The following is a 20,392-nucleotide window of genomic DNA, read 5'->3' as shown; positions in this document are numbered from 1 at the left end:
CCACAGTTAGACCCCCCGGTTACGTTGTTGATATTTTAATCCCTTAAGAGTCCTCTGGCAGAAGTCTCCTAGTTTTTCCAACCACTCATTTTGTTACTCGGGGTGAATGAGACCATGCTCTCTGTGCCTCTCAGCACTGGAGCTTCCTGCCTGAGCATCTCGAGTAAATCAAGAGCAGCTTTTAGGTTTCTGCTCAGTAAAACCCAGAGAGCATTGAGTGTTTAGTCAAAATGTTTTGTGATCCTATTTTATGGAACACATTTGGCCTTAACTTATAGCTCTGACTCAGATTGTCTAACTCAGCCAAAGGTCCACCTGATATGGTCCAGATGTTAGATATGTTGCAACATTTGGGCCACATCTGGCCCGCACACCATTTGCCAGTGCAAGGTTAGTATCTCCTATCTGGGAACTCATTTCACTGAGGTTTTCCTGTTAACTATAAATGAAAGTTTTTAGTTTTTATATCCTGTATGATTTGCTGTTATTTTACATTTTTTGTTTACTCTGTTATTTATGGTTGACACTATATAAATAAAGTTATTATAGCTATTATTAATCTCATACTTGCACAGGCCCAGCATCTGATGCCCGAATACCCAGCAGAGTGTGTCCATCGGTGGGCAGGGCTCCTCTGGGTTCCAGGGGTTTGGTCTCAATGGTGCTGCAATCCACATGGAGTGAAGCAGCTCCGTGTTGCACACTGAGGGCCAGCTTGTGCCAACGCAGATCCATTAGGGCCTCTACTCCCTCCCCGGTGAAAACACAACCCACCAGGTTAGCTGCAGGGTCTGCCCCTCGGGCTCGAAGGGACAGGGTGCGATCTGGGCCATTGATATCTACAGAGAACTGGGTTTTGAGTGGAGATCAGAGGGTTAGGGACAAAGAACAGGATAAATGCGGTGGCATTGTATCAGTTAAACTCCAATTAAAGTATTGTATGCAAACAGGTAAAACAAAATGTAGTCTATCTTAAGGTGTTTGACAGGCAGTGGCTTCAACATTTAATACAGTACGTGCATACAATTACCACCTAACAAACCTGTACAATTGACTAGCAAAGATAAGGTAAAAGGGAAAGCCATATTAATTACACACAAGCAGTACAGCCAATCAATCACTGCTAATGAGGCGACTTGGCCTCCATCCATCATACACGCCAAGTATTTAAATCTGGCCTCAAACTCTTAGTGATTATCGGGACTCTGAGGGACTCCAGTGCTTCATCATGGAACACAAGTGAATAACAATGAAGGCGAATAAAAGAGGAGAGCAGGAGATGATCGAAGGACGAGCGACAAAGAGACAGGGAGCAAAAGAGAGGGTATTGGATGAAAAATATGAGGGGACAAAAGGCATGTGGAATGAAAGGGGGGAGAAAATTGAAAAGATGTCATGAGAGAAAAGAAATCGAAAAGGGAAAGTAGATGACTATGCAAGAGAGAGGTGAGCAGTGGCGAGAAAGAAGAGACAAAAAACGAGATGAATAAAAGGTGAAAGATCAAGGAAGAGAGAGAGAAGGGAGTAATGAGAGAATAGGACGAAAAAGTGAGTGTAAAGCCGAGGAAATGATGAGTGAGCCGCACCTGTGGATATCCCTGCGTATCCGATATCTGAAAGAGGTAGATGGTGTCCCTCAAGGCAGCCTTCTTTAATGCCAGGGTGAAGACCAGAGTGAACTCCTCCGGCAGGTCATGGGGGAACACCTGGCTGGAACACAGAAGTTCAGAAGGGTCAGGTACAAGATGCTCCTCTCTTCACAGGAGCTGCAAACTGTGAAACTACACACAGAGAATAATTAAAGTGAAACTTCTCCAATTTTATACTGAAAGCTCATGGGGAGTGCCAGCCTCTCCCACTCACCAGTTTAGAAAACTCACTGAGATTCAGTCAGAGAAACTAAAAAAGTAAAACAAAAAAAAATTAACTACAAAGGGCCCATGCTACAAACTAAAAGCATGAAGTTATAATGTATTTTTAATGGCTTTTTGAGGCATTTCTGTCTTTATTGGAGGAGAAATGAGAAAGGCAGGAAACAAAAGGAAAGAGAAATGGGAATATCCAAAGTTTAGGAGTCAGTGAGGAACGAACAGAAAGCTAGAACTACAGTTATGAGTACTCCAAATGACTGCTAACACATTGTTTTGTGAATTTTGGTGCTTTTCAGGTGCTAAAGGTCAGGATGTTTCAGCTTCTGCTGCGCTGATTTTGACCAGACTTTTAAAACTTTGTCCCTTGTGACACTAAGTTTATGGAAGAGCAACAAAAATTTGTCTGTCACACTTACAGCACACAAAATCGATCAAACATGCCCTGAAAGCCTTAACCTTTCTAGAAATTACCTGACAGATGGCCAACACTATTCTTTAACTTGCCAGCTTCCTAGTCCAGGTTGTCCTGTGTCCTGCAGCTCTGGTACACTCTATTAAGGCAGCACCCTAACCTGTGCCAATCAAAGTACTTCCAGTGGTGAAAACTCAACTGAAGCAGACTCCTTCATCTTCATCTAAGCCCTGTGTGCCACGGGTGAGAATGGGTATCTGCGGACAGTGTCCCGTCATGATTCTTCTGACATTGTTCTGAGTTTATGAAAACTATTTGAGTCGCTTAAACCTGCAGTAGTCAGATATTAGGAACAGCCAAACAAAAGTAACACTGAGCAGGTGCCAATGCCCGATTGGAATTTGCCATAGAATACCAGAATTGGCAGGTTCACCATGAACACATGTGACAGATGTGAAGGAGTCTGGAGCAGCCGTGGAGAACGTTATGTTGCCTGTAACATTATTCAGAATTTGGTGGTGGGTCAGTGATGGTCTGGAGAGGTATATCCATGGAGAGACACACAAACCTCTGCAGGCTAGGCAACAGCACCCTGACTGTCATTAGGTTTCAGGATGAAATCCTTGGACCCACAGTCAGACCCTGTGTTGGTGCAGTGGGTCCCAAGTTCCTCCTGGTGCATGACAATCCCCGGCCTTATGTGACGTGAGTATGCAGGGAGTTGCTGGAGGATGATTCCATTGACTGCCCCCCACGCTCACCTGACCTGAGTCCAATCGAAAACCTCTGAGAGATATTGTGTTTTTTTGAGCAGTGTAATGTGTTTTTAGCAGTGTAATGTATAGAAATATTTATATGTGTGTAAGTATGCTTATGAGGTACAAATATATGTCAACCTACAGATGCACAGTGCATGTTATGTGCAAATATGATCCATCTTCACATGAAGGCAGTCAGTAACCAGAGAGCTGCCATCACATTTAATTAGGCGTTTACTCAAAGGAACAACTTTTTGGGCTCATATATCTTTCCCTTACGTCCTCTCGAGTACAGCGTAACAAAGTAGCCCTATGTGCATTTGTGTATTTCCACACTCCTGTGTGAGCCTTCTTCTTTTCCATGCATGTCTTTTTTTCTATTTTTTCCATTTGTTTTTCTTTCTTTTTTTTCACTACATATTTTGTGACTGCAGTACAATGCACAGTCTGTGTGTGTTACCCTTTGGCATTAATTTTCATAGCAGATACAGTCTGGCAAGTCTCATCCCTCAGTTTTGGTCAAGGGCACCTAAGCACATAAATGTAATACACACACACACACACACACACACACACACACACACACACACACACACACACACACACACACACACACACACACACACACACACACACACACACAGACACACACAGACATATTCACTGCATGGAAGTGTGTAGATGTATTGAAAGATGAAGGAGCAGCTGGTTTCCCCTTCCTAGAAGTGGGGTGACAGTGATTTATAACTGAGGGAAGATCCAAGGGAAAACAGCCGACTACAGGATGTCAAAACAAAGGAAAGATGAGCGGAAGAAAAGGGTAATAAAGAAAAACACATGAGAGAAAGCAAACGAAAGATAAGAGAGAAAGAGAGAGCATGAAAATTACAGAAAGGAAACCAAGAATTTCTGGGTACCATATGAAAATGCATGAGAACTAGCCTGTAACCCAAGAACACTAATGTGAGTTTTGCAACACTATCACGCTCACTTTCACCTGGGTGCAAATCACCTGATGTTAGTGTTCTATGGTTAACTAATCCCCAGCACAGTACATAGGTAGAGATAATATACAGGAAACCTTTGGGTTTAAACAGCTTGTGGAGATGAAATGAAAAAGTCTGCGCAACAGACAGGGAAATAGAGACAAGAGGCAGAAAATCCAATGTTGAGAACACAGTTGTTTTGCTGTCGATTAGTGACATGATCTGCAGGGCACAAAAGAACTCACAGTACTGAAACTATTGACTTTTAAGTTGGAAGTACTGCAACTTGGCCTATTATGTTCAGGGTCAGTCACATACACACAAACATGCAACGGGGAGATAAATCGCTCAGTACGGGCCCGGCAGATTCAGATCTAGACTCTTCTAACTCTGAGAGAAAGTTACTTTGGCTTCTCTTGCTAAAAGAGAGAGAGAGAGAGAGAGAGAGAGAGGGGAAGAGGAGGAAGAAGAAAGTCTCGGCAAGCCAGAGAGGCACAGGGGAAGATGGGGAGAGGAAATCTAATGTTGAAAAAGCAGATCTGTGGTTCAAGATGAGAATATCACCTGGAGAGGAATATAGGCACCTTTATATTGGGTTCTAACTGTGCTGGAATCAATTGCTTTCAGTGGAGCGGGCTTCTATCACTGAAAGTATTATACACAACTAAATGCAAGGAATTTTAAACAGCCAGAACCTGACACAAAAATAGAAGAGGAAAAAAAAAAACACAGCTTCGAGCTACAGTGGACATATGTTGTTACAGACTAACTTTTTCCCGTTGGCAAGCCTCTGCTAGCAGACTTTTAAACATGTGTCAAACTTAGGAAAGAAAATGAAGTTTGCATGCAGCAGCACATATATTGTAATTATTGTTAAAAAATATCTCTGTTGGTATGAAAGTGTTTGCTGTGTGGCCTGCAGGTGGATGAGTTTAAACACATGGGCTCAACCATCCAAAGCAATGGAGGAGGAATGGTTGGAGTGGGTGGAGATGAGTACCAGGGGTGATTTGTGACAGAAGGATAGCAGCAAGTGTGAAAGGTAAGGTTTCCAGCTGCTGTGGCAACCCCTAAAGTGAGCAACAAAAATAATAATAAGAAGAAGACAAAAATGATGATGATGATGATGATAATGATCCATATTAAAGGAATAATACATAACGTCTTTACCATAAAGTAACATTTTCGAAATGATTTTGATGGCACTGACATACAATTGAGAAAAACTGCATCATTAATTTTTTTAAGCATCCAAAGGTATGTCAAAGTGCAGAACAAGAATCGGATGAACAAAGTGAAGCAGAGTAAAGCTGAAGGCTAACACAACCATGTCCATGATTACCTTTTCTTAACCTCCTTTGCTGAAAAGACAAAAAAAAATACGTAATTAAGCCCTGTTTTTGCTAAAATTGAGCACAGGATAAGAACTATTCCACTTTATTCTGACTGAAACTTGGCTCAACAACAGCAATATGTTAGACTCATGAGCCAAATCAGTGAATTTCAACAGAGGTTTAGCTTCTAGCTTGACATCTCAATGGAAAAAAGTACAGTCTGTTAAAAGTAACTTCTAACACTGACTTTACTTTAGTTTGTTGCGAGGAAATACCCAAGCTTTCACTCCTGTTTGTGGCTGCAATTTGCCATCCTCCAGTTTAGGAGTGTGAATGATATAAACTGATTTTGTGTCAGCTACATATTCATCATAACCCTACACAAGGTTGCCTGTTGCTGTGGACAGTTAAGCACTGCTGCCACTGCTCAGAAAATGTTGACTACTCTCTTGCTCTTTCTTAAGTGGTCTGCATCCATTCTAAAGGGCCTGAAAGGGTGCACGCTTAATGTTAGTCAGCATCTTCACAGTGACAATGCTCACATGCAGATATTACAGCTGAAGCTGATAGAAAGCTTTGCAATTGATTAGCCTTAAATAAAAGTTATTACAGTCCTTCTTGAGGGGGACAGTCAATGTGCGATTCAAATTTCATTCCCATCTATCCATGAGCGGAGAGTTTTCTTTCAGAAGCACAAATGTCAGTGTCTTGTGCTAGCTGAAATGTCAGGGGATTACCAACGTCTTTAGGATTGATCCTCTGGGCACCTTGGCTGCCTCTACAAATTTATATCAGTTGATGTGTCACTCAATTTGACAGCTGTCAGACATTTCACTAAAAGCAAGATACGTCTTCCTGCTGGTAGCACTAGAGGGTAAACCAAGGTGATCACCAGAGTAATTAGAATTTAGTCTCTGGAGACCACAAATGTCAGTGCAAAAGTTTATAGCAATCCATCCAATAGTTTCTGAGATGTTTTGGTTTGGACCCAAGTGGCGGAACAACCAATCAACAGACCGAATAACTGACTGACACTGCCATCCCCAGAGGTACGTTGATAGCACTGCTAATAAATTATGTTCCAGATCCCCCATCTGGAAAAATTAAAGTTGAGCTGCCGAACAGTGTGGTCGTAGCAGCTCGATATTGCCACAGCTCTCAAGTTAGATTCAGAAAAGAGAATGAAAGATTCCAAGTATAAAAAGGTAAAATATATCATATACTGTAAGACTGAGACATCAATTCAACAGTAGCCAAAAATACAGTTGCTATTTGTCTTTTGCTCTTTTATACGCTTCAGTCACTATATCTTAATATTGTAAGCTTGTAAGTTATGGTTATCAACTATTTTTTTTTTTAATAAGAGCAGCATAAATGTTTAAAAAACTACAAATTGCACCACTTCTTTTCTGTTTCAAATATCAAATGCATTTCATTTCTGACTTAACTATCTTTGACCGTGGCCTCATTCCATAATATTACAGAATGACTTCCATACACTGGAGCTGCATAACAGAAACACGTCCACAGAAACCACATTATATTTTCCTGAAATTAAAATACGTGTACCAGCTGTGACTGGTGCCCATTTCACTGTCAACAGACATCTGAGAGAGGCGAGAGACAAGTAGCTTCATCTGTCTGTCACTCGTTTTCATTAGCATGGATTAGCCTGTGATACAAAGGCAAAACACCACTGTCCAATTACAGAACACACGTCCTTCACTTGAGTCGGCCTCACAGGCAGTGAATTAAAAAGCTGTGTGAGTGACAGGGAGTCTGTGCTGGATGTGCGTTGTTTGTTACATAGTTTTTCAAACACCCCGTGCAAGTAGTCTTCAGCAGTAGTTCTCCAGGCTTCCTGAAGGACATTCAAAGCTCTTCTTTGGATGCTGGGTGCCTTTTGTTCTGTTCTCTGTCAACATGATCCCACACTGCTTCAGTAATGTTGAGATCCAGGCTCTGGGGAGACCAATCCATGACTGATAGTCTTCCATTGTGTGTTTTTCTATCCAGATATGCTTTTACTGCGTTTGCAGTGTGTTTGGGATCACTGTCATGCTGAAAAATGAAGCTGCTGACATAACTGGCTAATATGCACTGATGTACATATTAGTGGAATATAGTCTACATTCTTTTATCTTTTAATTAGTCTCTGCACTGTATATTTTGTAATTTTGTAATATTGTGCTATAGTTATAGCTCTAATATCTCTGTATATTTGCAATTTGTATACTTGTATATTGTCTTATAGTTTTTATACTTATTTGTTTTTTTTTCTGTAAGCACGAAGTACCGCAGCAATTTCCTAATGCTGTGAACCTGTTCACCCATATGGCAATAAAACCTTCTGATTCTGATTCTGATGCAGCTCCAAATCATGACAGAGCCTCCACCATGTTTTACAGATGGCTGTAGAGACTCACTGTTGTACCTCTCACCTGGCCTACTCTATACATATAATAGATGATTAAGGGAACCAAAAATTACACATTTTGATTAATCATTCCATAAGATGTGTTTTCACTGACTTTTACTACAGTTCTTGCGTAATTTGGCAGGAAATGACTTTCAGATATTATTCTTCTGCAGTAGATAGATTTTTTTTTAGGCCTGCAACTTCTTTTGTCCTTCACTTTTGCAGTTTCTTCATATTTTCTAAGGACACAATGCACACCATGCCGAGTTATGGCAGGTTTTCGGCTAACAGCTCTTTGGGAATCACCTTATTGGCGCCAAAATACTTTGCTGTATTTTAGGCCTGTCAAAATGTGTTATCTTTGGCACTTTTCATAGAGTCGGCTAAAGAAATGTGAGCAAATTATGGGTTCTTGTGACAGGCTGCTAGTAACAAAGTGCCTTAAGATACAATTTAAAATTGGTTCTCCCCTTGAGTTGGCTGTTTTTTTTTAAATGCTTGAATGATCCATAGGTCACTGTTAAGTGGTTCAACAAACAAGGTACATGGACTGGACTGAAAATGAGCAGCCAAAAGCTCTGAAAGACTTACAGAAACCCTTGAGAACTTTTAAGACCACTTTAAACAATTTACACAAAAGCCTGACTTCTTGGATGCAAAAGAAAAGACGGGTGGCTTCACATATTGCCTGGATTTGACCCTTTAACTTTTGATCCCTCACCACTGCATCCCTTAAACTCTTGTACACCTACACTCTTTTCTAATTGTCAGTAACTTGTTCATAAAGTGATATTATGCAAGTTAAAGTTAGAAATAAATCAATCATATAAACAAATAAAGAATTAGCATTACTGGCTGTCAGAAAATAGCCCTTATTTGATCTAGGCTTTTTCAGATTTTGTGCAATCATTTGGAGAGCCCTATAAATGGCAGTGAGCTCTATGCATAGAGAGACGCGAGCAAAATGAAAGGTACCCAGCAGGCAAAGCTGATGTGCTAACATTGATTATTTTCTGTCTCAGTTAAAAAGAAGTCACCCAGGTACCATTCTTCACTGATAAAACTGACAGTGAAGCTCTCGGTGGCATCAAAATTTCAATAAACGCTGCACCCTCACAAAATCCCAAACCAACAGCAGAGAAGAAGAGATGGTGTTCCCATCGTTTCTTTGTATGGTTAGAGGCAAAACAAAAACATCTTGGTATTTCCTCTTTGGCTCCTAAGATGCTGGTTTCCTGAGAAGTGACAGGTTTTTTTTGGTGCTTTTCTCCAGCTTTTTTCATAAGTACGACTACTCTCTAACTCTGTGACAAACAATATATGTGACACTTTTAGAACAAAACGTCTCAACCGAAAAAGAGTGCTCCGTAGACAGATTCATCGGGCCTTTCAAGTGAGTGGAGCTCACAGCTCGCGGCGCTGGACAGAGTGATAAAATACTGTGTGCTGACCCAATTGGCACATTCTGAAAAACTGCTTTATCGGTGGGCAGAGAGAAGCTCATCCAGCCGGAAAAAAAGCCAGCACAGAACTCTAATAAGCAATTTTCACACAATTCCAAACACAGTCTATGCCCGACTGCTGTGTAATAACGACGTGAAAACCCAAGAAGGCATAATTACACCATGTCAAGCTGCAAAAGCATGGAAGGGAAGGAAGCCATGAGTTGCTGCATTTTATGGCTGCAGGTCTCGTCATGCAGAAACGAGTTAAGAACGAGCTGTCCAATTCAGCCTTTAAAATCAAACTTTTTTTTTTTTCCTGTTTCTTTTTCAGCCAACTGCAGCCCACCTACTAATTAAGACGTCGCTCTTATAAGTCACGCATTTGGTTATGAAAGCTGGTTATAATAAGTACATGCGGTTACAAGTGGAAAACCAACAAGTTGTTACAGTTCAGTTTACAAGCCTGTGTCAGTGGTGAGGGAAATGAAGTGGTATGTCTGGAAATGCAATCACAGATTGGTTTGCCAATTGTCTGTCTTTTTTTTTTTTTATTAATATTATACACACATCTGGACAGTGCTGACATTTTGTGTGAGAGTTCAGAGGCTCATCAGCTGAGGGTATTCAGTCTCTCTGCAGTTCTCTTTGTTCAGATATGACATGCAAACAGAGAGCCTGTCCACACAGGTGTCCAGAAAGCTGGAAAACCTGCAGAAAATTCACTAGTTCTCTTCCTGTAAAACATTCCCAGCGATCTAAGGCTGTATGCTCACGCACAGGCATGTCTGGAGGCGCTGGGGAAAAACAGTGCGCCACGCAGAGCAAGAGCTGTACAGCGGACTTACTCGCTGGGTCGTAAGAGTGCAGTCTTGCCCAAGCGGAGGATGACGGGTCCTTGAGGGTTGCGGATCTTCTTGACATCTTTACTCTTGAGCAGGGAAAATCGCCTCACCAGATTAAAGCCTGAAAACAACAAGATATGTGTGAGCAACAGCACAAAAAAACCAAAGAATAAATAAAAATTCAGGTAACAGCATGTGTATTGGAGCTCGTCTTTTCACCAGTGATGTCTGTCCGGGCACTCTGAGGAAACCTCCAGTCCTCCACTTGTAAGGATGGGCACTGCACATCTGTGATGCGAGGAAAAATAAATAAATAAAAACGAGGTTATGTAGTAAGTAAAATCCCCGACATGTACTGTAAGACAAGCGTTTGTGAGATGTAAAGAAGTTGTTGGAGAAGTTGTGTCAAATATAACCTTTGACACTTATTGCTGAGTGAAATGGACAGAGAGCCAGCAGCTTCAAACATTTATACATTTGAGATACAGGAATATATATATACAGAAATATTGATCTTGAATCTTGAGGAAGGAGAATGGAAGTTTGTGGGGGTGAAAGGGAGTCCGAAAGAAAAAAAAAAAAAAAAAAACTGTGTAAAACATAGAGAAGAAGATGAAATGAGGGCAAAGCTATGCCGAGTGGAACACAAGCCAGTCTGACAGGTTGTCTAGCACCAAGCTTGTCTGTCGCGGTTGCCTCTGTTTGATGGATGTGTTCTCACCCTGTCAGGGGAGGTTGCAGAGAAAAGTGTTGCCTGTCAGAGCGGCCTGCCTGACTATGGGGAGGGGTGGGGTGTGTGTGTGTGTGTGTGTGTGTGTGTGTGTGTGTGTGTGTGTGTGTGTGTGTGTGTGTGTGTGTGTGTGTGTAGCGAAATCGGGCAAGTACAGGTAGACGTGGACCCTGTGAAACGCTGTGATCCACCTTTAATTGATCTCTATGGGGCCAAGGAGCAAGACATTCTGCTGGGCACAGTTTTTCAGATTTTTTTTTTTTTTTTTTTACTTTGTAGATTTTCTGGAAGCATATGATGCCCTGTTTCACTATATATTTAATAATAAAAAATATATAATTTTAAATGACCTCTTTTGCTGATTATTCTAGATCATTCACATGTGCCTTTTACCAAAATCATAAAATGAAAATTAGATATTTCTCATGCAGTGCTGCCCCATCAATCAGAAAGGAAGGCCATATTTGACAAACATAATGTGTTTACGTGAAAAAAATAATCCTGTTCTATTAAAATGTTGCCTTTTTGATATATTTGGACTTCTAGGAACTCCCCAGGTGAACGACTTCCCAGGATGATGTGCTTTTTCAATCACTTATTCAGGAAAAAAATTATCAACACAAGTAAGACTCTACACATATAATCGCCCCCTTGGCTTTAAAAGGTAGCACTGCCCACTTCGGTAGAAATAACTCATCTGCAATTTGCATAATTGCACACTGGTCTCTGACTCTGGTGAAAAAAATTATTTCAGCTGCAGCACGCTTGAGGTTGTTTTCTTTGCGTATATTGCTCGTTACAAATCACTCCATAACATTTCTGCAGCTTTCAGATATGGAGTGGAGTGTCATTCAGTAAGCCTTCATTTGATCCTTAAATGGTCCAGTTCCTCTCCAATATGCTGCATCATTCATAGCTGGATCAAGAACTGCAGGCCTGAGGCAGCAAAGTAACCCCAAACCAGGACATTTCTGCTACCATGCTTCACAACCGGTATGAGAATCCTCTTTAGTCTGCACCAAACATGCCAACAACTTTATATCTGATTCAGCTATCTGGTCACATGACTCTAAAAAGACGTGGTCTTTTCACATATATTTATGAGCAAAGCACAAATGTCCTTTTTCGGCTGGTTTGTGGTCGGTGCTGCATTACAGGTTTGTGCCAAAGGGTATGTGTCTACGGTAGTACAAATTTCACCTGCAATGGGAAAAGGAAAAAGCTTTTGCTTAGCTTACTGTAGACACATGCCCTTTGACACAAATAAAAGATATAGCTTTCTGTTGATCCTATGATGGAGCATCAAATGGCTCCGGGGGGGTTTGGTGTTGTTGTGTTTTGCCTGAAGGCCTTAAAGAGCTGTTTACATCAGTTCAAAGAATGAGGCTTACTTAAAGGTGCTAATTGTAAATTAAGAAGTTTTACAGCCTTCCAGAATCAACTGTTGCTACCAACAGATTGCAAGTAGCAACTGCTAAGATGTTATGTCCAAAACAATTATATTTTTTCTTTATAATGCATTAAATAAATGTATTTGTACAGAGCAGACTTTCACGTTGCACTAATTTCTATGAGAAAACCATGTAGAAAGTCAGTGTGTTGTTGTGAGTTTCTGCCAGGACACGTTGTTTGATCCAGTGGCTGCTACAGGGAGGGTGGAAGACGTAATGATGCACCTGATTAAAGAAGCGCTATCCGCTAACTGTGTGGCACAAACAGAACATGCATATGGGTAGCTGCTCGCTACTTCTGTGCAAACCCAGCAGGCAAGAGAGGAGACAGCAAGTTTATTTCCTACTTCCAGCATGAAGAGAAAGGCTACGCTAGCGAGAGAACACCCTGTGTTCACATGCAGCAACGGATGATTAAGCCTACTGGAATAAATTAGCGGGCATTAGTGGACTGATATCAGCTGACTAGATAAAAGGCTTCATTCTTTCTCTGCTTTCTCTGGTCAGTGGTTTAATGGTAGGAGTAAAACTAAAGACTAGGTTCATCTTCTCAAGAAGGATTCAACTGGAGGGCGCCGTTGCTTTTTGTGCATTACCTAAAAAAGAAGACTGAGTAGAGGACTAAAGAATGTGCTCTCTCCTATTCACAATGGAAAATGTTACTTGGGGGGTACCTCTAGTAATTTGTGATCTTAATCCACCATGGTGAATCTGCCATGTCCATAATTTGCAAGCTAAAAATTCCACCTCAAAATACATACCACATTTCACAGATATTTTCTGATTATATTAATTCTGGGCAAATCAGCATCTGTCATTTTTTTCCTTTTTTCCAAGGTTTTTTTGAGAGTATGCACCATTATGTTATGAAGTCTGCACTGGAATGAAATTTTGGATACCCTTTGCGGTGCAAATTCACAAGGGCTAGAGCTGCTATGCTGCAGACCAGTTCACAGAAAGAACAAGTTTAAATATATCACAAAAGCGGAATCTCAAAAATGTGGTTGGATACAGTATTCCTTTATTGGTAAGGAACATTTTGCTGTCATTCAACTGGCTCAACAATTAATATTAATGTCAGTGTCAGTAAAACACGAGAGTTCATGATTCCTGTGCCGCACAAGAAGCACAGATGTGGGAGTTTAATCACATTAAACACCACGGCAATACTAATCTCGTCCAAATACGGCTTTAGTCGCTGGAGCCCTTCGAAACAGGCAGCGCTGCAGGAAGCTCTGCCTTGGAGCATGCAATGGGATGATTCTGTGCATGTTTCTAGCCAAAATGCAGTGTTATCAAGGCTCACTCCAAAACGAGGTGAAACAGATTAATATAATAGCATCCAACCAACTTTGATCAAGACCTTGTAATTTCATTTCATGGAGGCCAGCCCAAAAAGAAAAAAGAAAAAAAAAAAAGAATGAAATCTCTTTTAGTGATTCATCACTTTTTGTCAATATCGTCACTTTCCTCACTGCAGTTTCTGCCCATCTCGTTTTCAAAATACAGATGACTGTATTGCAAAGCGCAGCACATTTTGTCCAGTGAGCCCCCGCAGTCTGTCATTCTCTTATTGCTGTCAACAAATACAAATCAAGGTGTGGAAAAATAGATGTCATGCAGCAATGTTGGGGGAAGCTAAGAGAAACTTGAGATTAAAAGTCAAAGAAATCGCATGTATTGGACGTGACTTTCAAACAATAGAACCGGTGGGGAAAGTATCGAGCACAGTTTTAGAGTATTCCGAGCCTCCTGATGTTGTCACTCATTCTTAAATCCTGTCCTCACATCCTCTCTCTCACACACACAGTCACAGATACTGTATTTTATAACTTGACTGCTCCATCCCGAAATCTAATCTGCCAACTCAGCACAAAGTGCATTGTGCAGCCTCACAAGCACACACACATCTCCACACACATAAAGCAAGACTCTGTCTTTATATCTCCCACTGAGAGGTTTTTTTTTTTTGTTGTTTTTTTTTGTTTTTTTTTTAAAGTCAAGATACGGTAAGATCTCCTTTTTTGTTGCTACTTTTTGCTTTCTTTTTTTTTTTCTTTTTTGTGTGGGGGTTGGTTTCATCACTGCCTCAGTTCCATCAGACAGAATCGAGATGAAGGCTTTGTCAGGTGTGGAGTGGAGAGACCCTGGCTGCAGGCAAACGGGCAGCACAATAAAAAGTTAAACAACACAAGCGAGGAGAAGGTGGAGAGATGAGGAAGGATGAACAAAGGAGAGCAGAAAAAAAAGAGAAAGTGGAAACATAATAGGTAATGTGAGGTGTGAAGTGTCACTTCAGGAAAAGCAACTTACGCCAAACACCCAGACCAGCACTCCTGAGGCTATACTTTTCTTGTCTGAGGTAACACTAAGAATAGCTGACTATATACTATCCCAAGATAAAGAAATTAAGTTTGAAGTGGTTTTTTTTTAAATAAAATAAAAAAAGCTATTGTCTCTTCAGTGACAATTTTAGGACACCTAAGCTTCACAGGCAACTTTCAGCATGCTTAAACAGCCTTCAGCAACTCAGAATTTCAATAAACGGAAACACTAAGTATGACATATAGAATAGACACGGGCAAAAAATATATATATATATTAGATTTTCCTGTGTCAGATTGTTTTAGACCCTGTGTCTGATAGAAAGCATCTGCTTCTTCTTCATTCAGCTTGCCTTTTCATAAGAACCACTATCAACCCATCCATCACAGCAGATGTATGGTTTCCCTTTCACTCTTTCCGCAAACAGTGGTCACCATGGGTTCATTGGGCATAGAAATCAATTTCATAGCAACTACTAGCAACCACTTGCAACCAGCCATTTTTCCTTTGCAACCAGTGACTGCCAGGACTGTGTGGCCGGGTCCTTATATAATACAAAGTCACTGGAGAGCAATGTGCTGTTTTGCTCGTTGCTGTGAGCGTGACTAAGTTGTGCTACCTTTGTTCTGATAACATAATATAAAGATATTAGCTTTAGCATGCTAACATGTAAGCATTATGCTTAGAACAGTTAAGGCTGCTAAAGTTAAAGCTAACATAGCTTAATAGTCTATAAACACTTCAGTGCTTGAATAAGCTTTTAATACTTCAACAAAGAGAATATAACATCCTTTTCAGAACACATCTACACACACTAAGGGCTGGGGGAGGCTTTTCTCATTATTCACAACTAGTACAGTGCTCATTCTAAACGTGGCTATTAGGAATAGGCCGACCCAACACAAACAACCTCAAACTCAACACTGTATTTCCCTATAGGTCCCAAACATGTGGATCCAATGACTGGGTTAGACACACATATTCAGAGATTCTTTGATTTACTAGTGAGACATTAATAGGCTACAGATATTCCTCTCATAATAAATGCAATATTCCAGATAAAAGGATGAGAAGTGGGAAGGAATGCTGTTATTTTAAGGTTAACTAGTTAAGTGTTAAATCTGTACTTGCACTTGAGGAAAAAAACAAACTACTTCTACAAAACTCAGAGGATGGATGATTTTTTAGTGGACTGTGGCGTGCTCAGGCACTTTGGCAGTGGACACACTACGGAACTTGAACCCCATTTCCTCTCAAGCTGTGATCAAATGAAAGCATTTGCTTGTTGACAAGCTAATTAGCACAAAGTATGACTGCCACTCCAGGATCCTGCTAGTAGCTGCATGTAGCCTTAAAGAGATTGGATGGTCTTGGCTGGGTTCACTTCCTCTTTGATGGGCTGTGTTTGAGTCTTGCCAAAGCAGGTAATGATACTACACTGGCAGTCGCAGAGCACACTGGTGAGAATGTTCCCCTCAAGTCTCCACACTGCCAAAGATAAATATTCAAGACATGTAAAGGTCTTTAGCAAGGGAAAACTCTACTTTTTGATGTATACATACTTACACTTAGCTTGGAGGGTTAAAAAGTAAAAAATGTGTCAGGCAAGGACACACCTGGGTGATTAATATTCTAAGTAGACAGACAGTAAGGAAACTCAAGCACATGATTAAACTCATACCCTTAAGGCATTCATTATGACAGAACTATGTGTATGTACATAGTTATCCACTCAACTTTAGCTGACCTCTGCTATATTTCAACAAAAATAAGTTGCATTTGACCTTTTTTGCATCGTGAGTGATATTTAACAAACTTTCAAAGGTTAAAGTACCAGTAGCCTTATCTACCAGTGCCTCGTTGCGGTCAGGCCTGTGTTGTAGTTTTGTTTTCTGAGCAATACAGACTTGGCAGAGTACGTTCTAAGAGGAAAGAGGTCACAAGTCTGCTCACAGTGTCGAGAGTATGCGCTGTGTGGTTTGGAATAAGAGATGGCATGGTGCTTATTGAATGTGCTTTACAATGTGGCATTTCAAGATAATTGGACTGGGCTGCTGATCAGCAGAAAGTCAGGCTCAGAGGTAGTTCTCCACTTCCTGGGTCTATTAAAGACAACATATGGGAAGGAAAGGGACACACTGGGTGATGTATTTGATAGTTCAACACAATAAATATAGCCTGTGTAAGGTAAACCTGTGGGGAAAGAGCTAAACGAAGGTGGTGATAAAAAAAAAAGAGAAGGATTTAGACAGAGGGAGACTGAGTGTATTACTTGTCCTGTCGGGCAAATGAGACAGACGAGAGAGAGCATTCCTGGTTATTTTCCAGAGATAAAATTGCAGTACAGAGGAGTGGAAAGACTTAAAACACAGCACTGCAGGGAGATGAGCTCACTCATTTTCCCCTTGTAGGCCTCTGGCTCAACTTCATATGCTCTCACAAGCGCGCGCACACACACACACACACACACTCATGGATATAAAGTGAATCATGACACACATTTACAAGCTCTGCATGGCAATAAACCTGGACAATTGGGATTAAATAATGTTTGCCATCCTGTGTGCGCATGTGCCTATATCAATTTATGATCCTGGATCTGATCACCAGAGAAAAGTGTGAAAGGTAAATAATGACTATTATGGTCACTTTTATGCATTGTACAGTACTTGGATGGAATCCAATAGCCTACTACTTTCTTAACTCTTGAGTTAATGTTTAAAATTTTTGTGCCCTCATTAGTTGCCTTTTGCAACCAGTTCCAAAGGAGCCTTTTTATCCCCCTGCAGAACACAGATAAAACAGTCAGGGGCCATTTGTTAGCCAACAAACTGGGCCAGCAGCAACGTTCTGGACCACCCCTTGTACCTTCGACATCACTGGATGCACAAATAGGCTCAACCTTATAAGGTGATCAACGATGCCGCATTATTCAGGTGCAGATTTAAAAACTTAGCTATTGATTCTTTAAACTTTGTGGTAAATCTCTTCTCTTCTCTGCCATTCAGATTGCATGGTGTTAGTACTTTATGGCAAAGAATTTCAACAATTTGACTTTAACTATGGGGACTAGTCTTTGCCAGTTAGACTCTAGTACTGCGATCATCCAGCTTGACTTGTCAACACTATTTTTTTACCTAAACCTGCTTTCCTGCTGTAATGTCAGCAAATTACCAGCAAGTGGTGATTTGGATGAGTCGGAGGAATAATGTGTGTGTGTGTGTGTGTGTGTGTGTCTGCATAAGCATTAGTGAGTGCACGCGCATGTGATGCTTGCTGGGACTAAGTATTATAGCTGCACTTCAGAAAGCACTTTCTTCCAACCACTGGAGGGAAAGACTCAGGGGAGCAACAAGCTGACTCAGTCTCATCTAAAATGCTCCGACTAGAGCCTCCCAAGAGGGGCCCACTCCTCCACAAAGTTCCCTTCAGAGCTCAGCCAGCTATGGAGGATTGCTCGGCCCCCCAAGTGATATCACAGATCCGGGCCTGAGAACATACTGACAGTGCGATAAGGGAGTATGGCAGTTGAAAGCAAAATAAAGAAAGAAAGAAATGAGAAAATAAAATAATTCTCCTTTGCCACTTGTTTTCTGGCTTTTCTGTGTCTTTCTCACACACTTTTACACCTGGATACAAATGGTAACACATGCACATTTGCCCCAACACACCAACAAACAGGCAAGCTAGCATTTCACCACACATACAGACATTCAGCTGCATGTTTCTTCTATACAAATACTCAACCTCAACTGGCTGACGGCTCATGAAGAGGAACAAAACCGCACATGGTAAACACACACGCCTTGTTGCCACAGTCTAACCACACAGCTACCAACAGCCACCAGCATCGAACACAGAGGTTGTAATTACACTCTTTTCATTGTTGCCTTGGGGCCATAATACTTACAGGGTACATATACTCACAGACAGACACAGTTCCATTAAACTCAGAGAATACACATCCAGTTTGTAACTTAAAAAAAGTACTGCTGCAGGCAATAAAGGCACATCTTTATGACTTTATTGTCTTTTTAGCATGTAAACTGTTAGCAGAAGCAGTTTGAGAGCAACGTGTTCCATTTTGTGACCTTTAATATTTAGAAGCATTTTGCTCACAGCTTTTGCAGTATGAAAAGTTGATAAATAAGAATAAAAAGTGGTCCACAAAAGGTAGCGATGTAACTCATTTTCTTTTTGTACATTCAGTTTCCATTTGGAAAAAAAAAAAAAAAAAACTAACTCTCAAACACATTCATTCACTGTTTTGGAGAGAGCTCAATGGGAATATCTGTCCATGTAATCTGAGGCTAAATTTAGCAGCCTTAACAAAAGCAACAGGCTTATTTGGTAGCTTGATAGCTATTTAAGCAACAGGCATTTCCCAACAATCCCCCCGTCCTGATGATTAGAGCCCGAACGATGTATCGGTAGTCCGATATTATTGGCTGAAAATAGCTATTAGCCTGTCTATCAGCATTTATAATGGAAAATTTAAAAATCTCAATTAATATAATGGATACATTTGAATAATTTGACTCATATTGGTCGTTTCTTGTAAACTTTTCTGTAATAACACATGGGAGTGTGTCTACTTAAAAGGACCTACAAAGGGGGCAAACACAGCCAACGTTTGACTCAGAAAGAGCAGTTAGACTTTCCTCTCATTTTTTTTCTCTCATTTTGATTTCTGTGCTTCATTGGAGTCAGGCACAATAGTTACTAAACTGGTGTTAGGAAGAGGGTTTGGGTTAAAATACACAAGTATTTTTAGGTTTCCAGTGTGCATGTTACAATTTTTTTTCACAGCCACTAGAGGACACTGTCCTGTTTCGGATTACTTGCAAGTTAACCAGCGATACATTCAGATATGCGATTTTTGACAGTATGCCTCTAGAGGGAGTTTGCGTCTTTTGGATGTATCCAATTCTCCAATTCTTGTCACAAAAACAAATTAAGCATATTAGTTTAAAAAAAAAAAATCTTTTTGTTAAACAAAACATTTCTGAATTTTACATTTCATTGCATATGCAAATACTAGAGTTTGCATCTTCTATGGAAAGGCTTAACTCACCTTGCTCGGACACCAGAGGGTCACATGATCCAAAGCTGAGGGCCAACACAGCCAGAGAGGAGCAGAGAAGCCACATGGTTTTACTCCTCCTAAAAACACCACCTCACCTCACCTCACCCCGGCCACCAGCTGATGGATGAACAAATGGGAAAAGGGAAAGTCAAAAAAGTCAAATCCCTCCTTCAGTCTGTCAACATGCCACCCAGTCTGCTCACTCTGCCGACAGCTGTGCATTATGCTTGACTCCTAAATAGACGTTGATGTATATTTATGAGTCAGTCGCAGTTGATGTGTTAATTATGTGGTATGATGCGGGCTTTGTTAGTGGCATATGAATTAACCAGAATGGCCCTCATTAAGTTGTGTAACTCTATAAAGTCTGATCATAGTCATTATCCTGTCCATCTGGTTGGCCTTTGACTGGGCGGCTGCTACACACACTCGGACACACATACGTGTAATTATATATGGGGAATTACAATTAGATGCACACACATTTGACCATAATCGCATACACTGATTGACACAAACAAAGTCTGCTTCAAATGCAAGACAACAAAAGCAAAAGATGCACATGAAAGCAAAATGATTTACATGCAGTACGGTTGGTCTAGAGTCAAACAGACAGAGGGGCCAAAACACACAAACACATCTGGAGACTATTCCACTGGAGCCATTGCTCTGTTGTACCAGATGCTTCCACGTGGCCAAACAACAAGCACACAGACACACACACACAAAGGCA

General features: G+C 40.8%; 1 protein-coding gene across 5 annotated transcripts in view; it reads right to left on the bottom strand.

The window, feature by feature from the left end:
- col16a1 (collagen, type XVI, alpha 1) overlaps positions 1-20,392 on the bottom strand; it is an 82,358-nt gene that overhangs the window by 56,944 nt on the left and 5,022 nt on the right. For all 5 annotated transcript variants that reach the window (XM_030740518.1, XM_030740521.1, XM_030740520.1 and 2 more), the window contains exons 2-6: positions 19,648-19,776; positions 10,287-10,355; positions 10,071-10,188; positions 1,587-1,710; positions 568-849 (exon numbers count right to left, since the gene is read on the bottom strand). In XM_030740518.1, coding sequence (XP_030596378.1) covers positions 568-849; positions 1,587-1,710; positions 10,071-10,188; positions 10,287-10,355; positions 19,648-19,723 — 669 coding nt within the window. In that variant the 5' untranslated portion in view covers positions 19,724-19,776. The remainder of the gene's footprint in view (positions 1-567; positions 850-1,586; positions 1,711-10,070; positions 10,189-10,286; positions 10,356-19,647; positions 19,777-20,392) is intronic.

This window comes from Archocentrus centrarchus, chromosome 11, assembly GCF_007364275.1.
Source record: "Archocentrus centrarchus isolate MPI-CPG fArcCen1 chromosome 11, fArcCen1, whole genome shotgun sequence".
Taxonomy (NCBI): Eukaryota; Metazoa; Chordata; class Actinopteri; order Cichliformes; family Cichlidae; genus Archocentrus; species Archocentrus centrarchus.
Note: the sequence above shows the minus strand (reverse complement) of the source record. Positions and strands in the feature narration are given on the sequence as shown.